The sequence below is a fragment of the Eurypyga helias genome, unplaced genomic scaffold, assembly GCF_000690775.1.
Source record: "Eurypyga helias isolate BGI_N326 unplaced genomic scaffold, ASM69077v1 scaffold12300, whole genome shotgun sequence".
NCBI classification, from domain to species: domain Eukaryota; kingdom Metazoa; phylum Chordata; class Aves; order Eurypygiformes; family Eurypygidae; genus Eurypyga; species Eurypyga helias.
This window is the reverse complement of record NW_010226289.1, coordinates 20,320-30,824: the sequence shown is the minus strand read 5'-3', so window position 1 is coordinate 30,824 and position 10,505 is coordinate 20,320. Positions and strand designations below refer to the sequence as shown.

The 10,505-nt window shown below is 41.2% G+C and overlaps 1 protein-coding gene across 1 annotated transcript in view; it reads left to right on the top strand.

Annotated features, from left to right (window-relative positions):
• Positions 1-281: 281 nt before the first annotated feature.
• Positions 282-10,505, top strand: part of TNNI3K (TNNI3 interacting kinase) — a gene marked incomplete at its 5' end in the record, with an annotated part of 27,137 nt that continues 16,913 nt past the window's right edge. The window contains 6 exons of the mRNA XM_010152464.1: positions 282-368; positions 1,577-1,633; positions 2,624-2,716; positions 2,802-2,859; positions 2,974-3,168; positions 3,512-3,616. Of these exons, the coding sequence (XP_010150766.1) occupies positions 282-368; positions 1,577-1,633; positions 2,624-2,716; positions 2,802-2,859; positions 2,974-3,168; positions 3,512-3,616 (595 nt within the window). The remainder of the gene's footprint in view (positions 369-1,576; positions 1,634-2,623; positions 2,717-2,801; positions 2,860-2,973; positions 3,169-3,511; positions 3,617-10,505) is intronic.

The following is a 10,505-nucleotide window of genomic DNA, read 5'->3' as shown; positions in this document are numbered from 1 at the left end:
TGTCCAGCTTTTCATCTGCCAGAACTCCCAAGCCCTTCTCAGGTCTGCTTTCTATCCATTCTCCACCCAGCTTGTACTTGTGCAAAAATAACACGATTGTTTTTATTGGCACCCTACATTTCTATAGTTAAGAATCACAGTATGTGTCAGATTAGCTTGGCTTTATCTTTGTTTACATGTTTCTGGGCACATTATACATTTTTAAAAATTCCCTGACATTGTATAAATTAAAAAAAAAAAATTCTGTGTTTACCTGTAAATCCTTATATTTCCTTTCTTAGGACATGATGCCATTGTGACCCTTCTGAAGCATTATAAGAGACCTCAGGATGAATCGCCCTGCAATGAATACTCACAACCTGGAGGAGGTATGGTCTGAGAAATCACTTCGTTTTCTAAAACTAAAGGGTCTGATCCAAAGACTGCTGGAGTCCCTGGGAATGTCCTGTGGATGTCGGGGAGCTTTGGATCAATTCGGTCTGGCACAAAGAAAATTAGTGTCATGTGAATCCCCATTTTCCAGGTTCCCTCTATTTATGTCAAAAGTCTTTATCTTAAAATAGAGTTGTGTGTATTACTCACAAGAAAGAAAAGCTCAAACCTGTGAGAAGATCAGTTCATAGTAACCATTACTCATACCTTCTTATACTCTTATTCCTCCTTAGTTTAGCCATTCTCTTTGTGGTTCTTAGCTCTGATGTTTCTTTGATTGCTGACCCTCAGTATGTTTCTATACTCAGTCCCCTTCATATTTTTAAATATCTCTGGATATCTGATTCCCTCTTGGGAAGAACTAATTACCCTTTTTGCTACAAAAATACTCATTTGTATTGGGAAGTCAATGACGAGTGCCAAGGTGGATGCTGACACCAGCAGTGGGATGACCAGAACCTGCTGTGGTGTGTTGAGCACGCTGCCTGCAGAGAGGGTGACGGTGGTGCACGCTGCAGCTCATCTCGGTCCTTGACTCCTGCACGGAAGCAGGAGGAACCCTACAGTCAGCAACTGGATCAGTGTGCTTGTTGCAGAGCTCGACCCGTACCAGGTTCAGGTTTAGTAGATCTCAAGTGTGAGTACATCTTCAGGGGACTAAGTTCTGCATGTATTGGAAATTCATTTTGGCAAGTAATTAACACACCCAGACAGATTTTTTTAAAAACGCTGATTGTTAAAAGAGCTCAGCTCCCACTGAAGCAGGAAAACAAGAGGTGAAATTTTTGGTAGGTGGAGAAAGCTGGGGTCTCTTGGAAAATCTAGTCAGTGAACTAATCAGGGCAATATGCTTGCAGCCCATTGTCAGAATTTGTGAATCTGCTCTGAGTTCCTTTACGAAATCGAGCAGATGTGAAAGGCTGTGTTGGCCTTCTTTACACCAGTGAAAGTCTGTATCATTCTGCAGCGCTTGGCGAAGCTGGATACAAACCACTTTCAAGAACCCAGCAACGTAACGTCACCATCATATGTGTTTGTGTGCTTATATGTATTTTCACCCCTACAACTGCCTTGCTAACTTATCAATACAGATGCTTACACTGTCTCTGAATCCCATCAAATTTATTCTGTTCTTCTGTTTCAGATGGCTCCTATGTGTCAGTTCCATCCCCGCTGGGAAAGATTAAAAGCATGACTAAAGGTATTTTCAATGGCAAGGGAAACCTTGAACTTTTATGGTCTTTCTACCCAAGGTGTTTGTCAGCCTAAACATACTACGCAAGATTCTTTATTCTTGGAATTTTCATTGTTTGGAGGTGTAATGATGCACATAAGCAGCAGCTAGGTTTCCCTAGAATACTTTCAGGAAGCAAATATATTTAGCTTTGTGTCTCAGCACCATGAGAATTCCTGTGTTTATCTTAATTTTATTTGCTTTAAAAATATATTTATTTTCATTTCTTTGGAGAAAAGGATGTGAGTGTGAATTAGTACTAATGGAGTACACACATGAATGCAAGAAAATATCATATTGAATTCCGCTGTAAAACGCCTCGATTATCTTTACAAGAAAAATTCTGTCCAAAAATAATTTGTGTTAATCTCAAACACATATAGATAAAACATTCAGGTGAACATTTGAACTTTATCATATTTCATTTTTTGTGGTGCTTTCAGTTTTCCACTTCAAATATTCACTCTGGATATAATCAAATCCTTACCTCCTTTACATAGCAGAATTGAAGTGTTCCATTTAGAAATATTCTGATAAACCGTATAGTAATAAACCAAATAGATCAACAAGGTAGAGATGTAACTAAATTAAGTTGCAAAGTTTAGATTCCACATACCACTAAAGAGCAGGTCAGATCTGGGATAACATCCCCAGCATTAGTAATGAGCACTAGCTACACAGAAAAAGGGAACTTTTTCTCCAAATAAAGGATTTTGCAACCGTCAGGTGATACAGGCAGAATATGCTTGTGGGACAATATGATTTTAGAGCCAAGAAAGCCCAAGGCAACCATAGCGTTGCAAGTATTTTTCTGTTATTGGAGGAAATTATAAATCCTGTTATGCAGGAGGAAAATCAGCTTTCACTGTGCAATGGTTTTGTGAAGTTAAATGCTTATTTTCTGTCCTTCCCCCCGACTCTGCATTTTACACATCAGATAAGTGTTCTCTTTTGCAGAAAAGGCAGATGTTCTCCTCCTCCGTGCTGGTTTGCCATCACATTTCCACCTTCAGCTCTCCGAAATAGAGTTCCATGAGATTATCGGCTCAGGTACAAGAAATAAGAATGCATCCATTTAAAAAGTCTGATGTTCATAATGAGTGTCTTTGTGCTTATTTCTATTAAACTATTTTAGGGTCTTTTGGAAAAGTATATAAGGGACGATGCAGAAATAAAATTGTCGCAATCAAACGGTAAGTTTATCGGACTTTTCCATCTGGTTTGAATAATGACCTAACTTGAGGAATTTAAAAAAAACCCTTCTGTTATACTTTTACCTTACTGTTTTCTCTCATGTAAATTCTAAGCTATCGAGCCAATACCTACTGTTCCAAATCAGATGTGGACATGTTCTGCCGTGAAGTTTCCATTCTTTGCCGGCTGAATCATCCATGTGTCATCCAGTTTGTGGGAGCTTGCTTAGATGACCCCAGTCAGTTCGCTATAGTCACTCAGTACATTTCTGGAGGATCGCTCTTCTCTCTGCTTCACGAACAGAAGAGGTATTCCACTCGCTTTCTGCTTGGGCTTGTGACACAGAATTCAGAAGACTAGGAAATCTATGCTGATGTAAATGTTATTCATTTCAGTAAAGTGTTAGAGAAAGGAACACAGTATAAAGCTTATTCAGATTATTTGGTGTACAAGGGAAATTAATGAGTAGTCAGAAAATTGTGATTTATTCATTGTTTTACATTATATACGTTTTCATTACATAGATTATATAACACTATTTTGTGTTAAAAAACATTTTAGAGATTCTTTGATTTACACGTAAGAGTAACTTACAGATAATTTTTGCCTCTTCAGTAACACTGAGTAATTTATTTATTTTTTTAAATACAGAACACTTGATCTGCAGTCGAAATTAATCATTGCTGTAGATGTTGCCAAAGGCATGGAGTACCTCCACAATCTCACACAACCAATCATACACCGTGATTTGAACAGGTAAGTTCCTTTCTGTATCCTAAAAGTTCAGGGAAATATGAAGCCCCAAAGCAATGGCGATGGTCTGCAGCCTCACCTGTATTTGCAGATAACCGTGGTACCTCATTGACAGGGATGGAGTTTGGAGGAAGGTCTGCTTGCATCAGCTGGGCTGGGGCATCGGGGCTGCTTTCACGTTCTCTGGAGGCTTTAATATGTTGTAGTGGGATGACTTAACAGACAGTGGTCAACTTCATGCTTATAATAATTTCACTGACAGATATCTGCGATTGCAAAATATTTGTCCCCTCTGCACGTAGCACTCCTGTGGGATAGGCTTCTTACAATTCAGGCTGTCCAGTGTATTTTCCCTGTACACTTTTTTACTCCAAAACATTCATTCATTTCCCCTACTTTTGCCCCTCTAGGAGTTATGTCACTAGTTCCCCTAAGGTCAATGCAGAAATGCAAAAAGGCTTCCCAAAAGCAATCCCTTCCCGCTTGTGTTAAGGGCTTGTCTGGAGAAGGCTGGCACCTTGCGTGAGGCTGGGCTTGCTGCAGGAGGGGAGCAGCCTGCCTTCTGGAAAAGAAACTGAATTGGAAAAAAAAAAAACATTTTTTAATACAAACTGCTCTGAGTCACATTTGCTGGACTAAAATTGTCACTGAAGGATGCAACTGCTAACAACCAGTATTTTCTTGCATCTGGCCCACCAGTGTTCGGTCTTTGTTAGAAGCAGGAAACTTCTCTACTGGGTGAATTTTTTTGGCATCACATCTACATCACAAATCACTCAGAATAGCCATTCTGCATGAACTTCTGCTTTGGAAGGGGACTAACCAAAATTACCCGTAGCTGTTTTTATAGAAGAGCAACCAGGCAAAGAAAGTTAGTGCTGAACAGCTCTTGCACTTTCTACCCTCAGTAGTTTGTTTGGAAACAGGTCCTTTATCGCCACAAGCACTGTGACAAGAAAGCTGCTAGGGGAAGAATTCTTTCAGAGTAGGATGAAGTGAGCTGCATGATGGGTTTTCTTCAGTGTCAGACATACACCTCTTCATTTTCCACTAGCTTAACTACTCATTTAAAACAGAAAACCACAGAAATGTTCATTTTGTTTATATCTTGTATAACATTTTCCTGCATCTCGCTGTAAATTTTCATTTCTTACTGACAGTGATATCTGCAGTGAAAGATTACTTGGGAAAGACACTCACTCTTTTGGAAAAAGGAGCTGGGTTTTTCCCTTTGCTGAGCAAAGAAGTAAAGTAGTTGTGAGACTATGCCCAGTTCAGGGTTCTGCTATGAAATTCTGAAAAAATATGCAGCAGCAGCGATTTTCTGGACATCCTTGTTGGCATCTCCAGGAGAACCGCATGGCTTGCACATGTGAAAGGTTCTGCTTCCTTGCTCCAAGTGTACCTGCACTGGCAGCAATGACAGGACACCTTGTGAGGGGAGCGACTTCAAATGTGGTGTTTGTCCTTTACAAATGGGAGGCTTGTTGGGATGTGGAGCAGAATAAGGACACTGTGTGTGTGTGTCTATATATCTACAAGACAAGTCACAAGGGTGCAAGCTCAAGGCCACTGAACTCAGTGTCCCGTCTCTGGCAGTGGCCCACAGTGACAAATTTGAGAGCTGGGCATGTAGATTAAGGTAATATTTTGATTTCTTTCTCAATTCCCAAGAACTTTGGGTTCAAAAGGGTATTTTCAAAAAATGAGTACCTGCTCTTGAAGCCATGTTTTTGAAATGAAAGAATAACTCTATTTGTGGTTATGAAAGACAAAATATCCTTGCAGACTGAAGAAGAAAATCAGATCACTAATGCAAAAGAAACTGCATATTTCTTTATTTTAGTCTGAAAAATGCAGTCTTATGAACTGTATCACTTCAAGCCAGTCTTCTGGGATTTATGTGCCCTAGGTTAGCAATATTGGCACTAATTCTGCTTTATACTATGGCTTCAAATTTTTGCACACTCTGCTTTCTTGGTCTACCCCAATGTATGACTGCATCCATCTGCTCACGTTAAGCTGCTACAAGCACATAAAAATGGCTCCCGTTAACCATTGCCAGTTACATACCAAATTACTTTATTTAAACATGCAGATACAGTGTTTGTGTGTGGATGTGATGTTTGGAAGGCTATCGCTGATGTGTTATATTCATCTGGGTATATCGACTCTATGGAGGCTTAATCTAAGCGTATTAATGTAAGGTATACGCTGCAATTGCACTGTAGCAGAGCTACATAAAATTTTTGGGTCAAAGAGTATTTTAAACACGCTTTGGATTGACTAAAAACTTTCAAAACCCATGTCACTTACCAAAATTCTTTTAGCCTAAGCAAGCCTGAACCCACATTTCACAGGCCTTGTGGAGAAGCCTTCACAGGTTCCTCCCAGCCCACCCAGCTGTGCAGCTCAGAGGAAGACCCTTTCTTTGGAAGCGGTAGCTTTTGCCCCAGTCAGGATGCAAGCCAGGAGCCCCGTGTCTGAATGGTGCAGTCTGGTTTAGGACCGAAAAGATCCAAACTATGGTTCAGCTTCATGCCTTGTCACTACCGGCTGATAGAAACACAGTTCTGCACTGAAGGATTTTAAATAAGGTTTTTTACAAAAGAATACCCAAACCATTATCTTACTAGAGAGCCAAAAAGTGTATCGTTTCCTCATGTAGCTTTTACCAGATCATATTTGTGAGGGTCAAAAGATAATTTGCCGTGAGGACGTCAGGCGGTTGATGTGAGGTGCTGAGAGTAGCTTAACTTGTGCAACTTTTTAGTGTGAGAGCAGAAGTCGTGTTTTCAGCATGAGTCCCAGTTAAACCACAGGCACAATTACTAGATGAAAATCTTCATGACAACTGAAGAGAAAGACCAAGAGTGAAATTCTGACCCTCTGGTATTAAGCTTCACAGGAGCCTTAAATTTTTTACCTTAAATTTTCCCATAGCTTGTAACCCTCTTAGTGAGTTCTGAAATCTAATGCAATGCACAAAATGCATTAAATAGATGTACAATATGGCTTGACAGAACAGAGAAAAAAATGAATCTTTCATGTTTCTACCCTGGAAAAGAGGTTATCCTTCCATTTTGAGAATAATTGGGAGTTTTATTTTGCTTTCCAGTTCTGGAAAAAGACATTCTGACAGCTATCAGCAGTGGTGACATGTATCAGCTTATTACTACTTATACCGTGGTGAGGGATTGTAGCCGCAATGATTATAGCACTTTACTAAAAAAAGGACCATTTTAGTATCAATTTAATTTAAGCCATAACAAGTGCACATGGTTGGACCAAGCCTTTGAGTGGGTAACCTTTGTTTGATGGCTCTAACTGTCTGTAAAAGTTTCTGAGAGCTGGCTTAGTGAGAGAGATGAAAGAGGGGATGGAAGCCTGGTGGTAATGGGGATGGTGTCTGCAACTCCTCTTTGTTATAAAATCCCATATGAGATCTTAAAATAGCAGCTGCCTTTCATTAAACCCACATTGTGCAAAAGGTAGAAGGATCTTTCCATGGCCTTGTTCTCTGGGAAAGGGACACACACGGCATGTGCTTTGCCTGTCTCTTGCCCCTGCGTCTGGCAGGCCCGCAGAACTACTTGCTTTGTAAAAGCTGGGATGATTACACACTGCTGATTCTTTTCTCGATTATTCCTTCCCTGGTTTCATGAAGAGAGTGATGCTTGGTCTCACCATTTCAAACTGTGCGTGGCTTTAACAGAAGAAAATTAATTTCTGATGCTCCTGAACTCATTATTAACCTTCCTTCAGCTCAGATTTATCCTGCTGTATTTCTCAAGACAGACACTTAAGAGCTCCTTTCTCAACTGTGGTTTTCAAATTTCCAAGTGCCATTGAGGCAGTAATAGCATTTTTGAGCTGTACCTTCCAAGACTTATTTCTGCATGTTGTAGTTCCTACTTTAGAAAAGAAAACTTAGTAGCGGTAGTGTTCACTGGTAGAGCTAGACTGACAAAACCCTTCCAGAGACTACCTCCCGCTTTCAGATGTGCGCATACGCTCAGCACTGAGGCGGGTGTTTCGGCATTGTTTTGTCAGGAAGACTTGCGCAGACCATGCGCAGAAAGGGTCTCTTCAGTGATTTCTCAGCTTCTCCACAAAAACTGCCAACCCAGGTCTTGACTATGTGTATTGTCACACTGGGTTTCTTCAAGGTCTGCGCAGTTCTTGAGTAGACTGAAGTTGAAGCTAGGGCTTGATATGTTTTATTCACACTGAGAAATGGTGCTAAGTTTTGTCCCTACGGACAAAGGTCAAATTTGAACCAAGACCACAGAAAAGTCTGTAGTTCTGTGTGATTAGCATGCTTATGTTCAGCCCAGGGTGCAGCCCTTGAGAGTCTCTAGTTTAGCCTTGAGTTGGATTAAGACTTTCATTTGACATCTGGTGAGGGTCTCAAAACAATTCCGTATGTCATACTCGGATCACTTAAATATATTGATGGATAGTACACATGGAAGCTAAAATCAGATTAGAGTCATGGGTACATTGTATGAATCCACTGTACTTTTGTAATTAAATTTATCATCCCAAGGTTTGGGTTTAGGTAAAACTAGAAATCTTGAAGACAGTGATTTGTGGGAGTCCTGGTTGGGAGAGCTTAAATTACTTATGTCCTAAAAATTATTATCTGGTGAAAATTGTGGTCCTCACTTGACTGTTCTTGTTCATACCTACAGCTCTAATATGGGCAAGTTATGCTTTTTTTATTAAGACTATCAATATTATTTTCCTTTTCCCTTCATCAATTTACTTGGCTCAGTCAACATTTTGATAAATACCATGTAAGCATTGTTGTGCCCACATCCTTATGTTTTTACGTTGTAATTGGCTCAGCCCTTCAAAAGACGTGCCGTGAAGGCACAGTGACTGGTGGTGTATGAAAACCTTGATCTTCAGAGTTACTGGAAGCTTTTGGCCTAGCTAAAGCATTTTCTGAACCTTTCCCCACATTCCCAGTTTCTTTGAAAAATCTGTGTTTGTGATGCTAATTTCTAAAAGCCTTGCTCTTTATTGGTTTCATGCAACTGGTATTCTTCTGCTTCCTCTTACGTGTTCTTGGCTGAAAATTCAATCAATTGCAATAGCTTCCTTGAACGAGTAAATCAGTTTTCAATAGATTCTATAGATGCTTTTCCTGCTAAAGGACATTTTGCAATAGGCAAAAGATATTTTGCCTGCATGGTCATGATCTATATTCTTGTACTGTAATTTGGATATAGTACATGTCTTTCACTAGCAAACATTTAAATAGCAAGTATTTTGTCTTTGTCCCTAAGCTGATTCTATCTGACATCTATAGAGCTGTAAAAGATTGTGAATGTGGCAATAGCTCACTTTTCCAGTTATTTTTAAAGCTTTCCTCTCTCATCAAGTTTCTGCCCCGGGTAAGGTGCCTCCTCTTTTCTCTAGCCAGTGTGACAGTAATTGAACAGTGTCTTGCTGTCTCAGCTAGATATCCAGCCAGATCGAGGTAAGCGCAGAAGCAGGGAGATGTTATTCCAGCTCGTTTCAGCTTTTCTGGTTGCTAGTTCCTATGGCACATGTCCTGTCCCTGCAGCAATATGTGTTTACATTCTGTGATGGTATCCTAGTGGTTTGAAAAACAAATGAATTTATGTGTAAAAACTTGGGATTTTCTTTTTCCCCTAGAAAAACTGTCACCCGCCACACTCCAGCCTATTTCTGAGCTGCCTGGAAAAGCGCAGCTGATCCCTAAGTTGTGGATGTGTGAGGATAAAAGGCGAGGGCGGTCGCACTGCTCAGGATACGCAGGGCTGCACCCCTGTGCGGTGCTGATCTGTCTCAGCAGCCTGTCTGCAAATGTGCTCGCAGCAGCAGCTCTGCTGCAAGGCTCTTGCTCTCCTAAACCCCCCATCTGAAGATATTTTAACTCCCCTTGGGGATGTAGCTCCTCTCCTGCTGACTAGTGTCATGGATACCTTCTAAATAATCCTAACTTGCGCTGCATCGCGCTGCATTGCTACCCCAGTGTTACTGACTTGACAAAGCCTTGGCATGCTCAAGTTGGTCTTTCCAAACTGGAGTAAATGTAATGTTGTGTTTAGAACATGCACATTGAGGTCCTTCTTCACTTGGCTGCCAACTGTGTTTCATCTGGATCAAACACAGAAACAAACAAAGAAAAATAATCAAAGCTTCAGTTTTATTAATTCCTGGTATCTGTTCTTCACACGTTTGCCTTCGGTTTTCCATTTTATGTATTTACTGCAAAGTCTCTCCAGGGAAACTGAGATCCATAAAGCTTTTTCAAAGTCTAAAAGAAAAGCTACCATCTCCAGACCTCCTTCCAGCATGATAACGAATTTTGATCCATTGTTGCTGTTCTGTCACAATAAATGGATTTTATTGAGCCCTTTTAGAGAGCCCAGAAATAAATGTTAGCTCTCGTGTACATCCGGAGCGATAACCATGCTCCCTCCTCACTGAGCATGGGTTTACTTCTAGTGGTGACTGACACAGCACTGCCTGCTTCCACCATGGCAACGAACTCACACACGGGGGGAGGCCCGTGTCACACCAAACCAGTGTGCTCAGCATCTGTCCTCTGAAGAAACCGGTTCTCAGGCTGCCTGCAGGTTGTTTATAAGACCTGCCTTCATCCTTTGCACCTTACCTGTCCTGAGGGAGCCGAGGCCCAGCAGCCCAGCCCCGTGTCTCCCTGCCCGATGAAGGCAGCGCTGGGGATGCCGGGTTTTGGAGCAGCGGAGGGCATAGCTGAGGAAAGCATCCCTTGTATGTCCCTTTGGCTTCAGGTCCCTCCTCTGTGGCACTGCTTTGGCAGCACCAGGCTTCTCCTGGTCTCTGCTGTTCCCAGTGCCACCGGTTTTCCCTAGGAATCACCATTCTGGTGAGC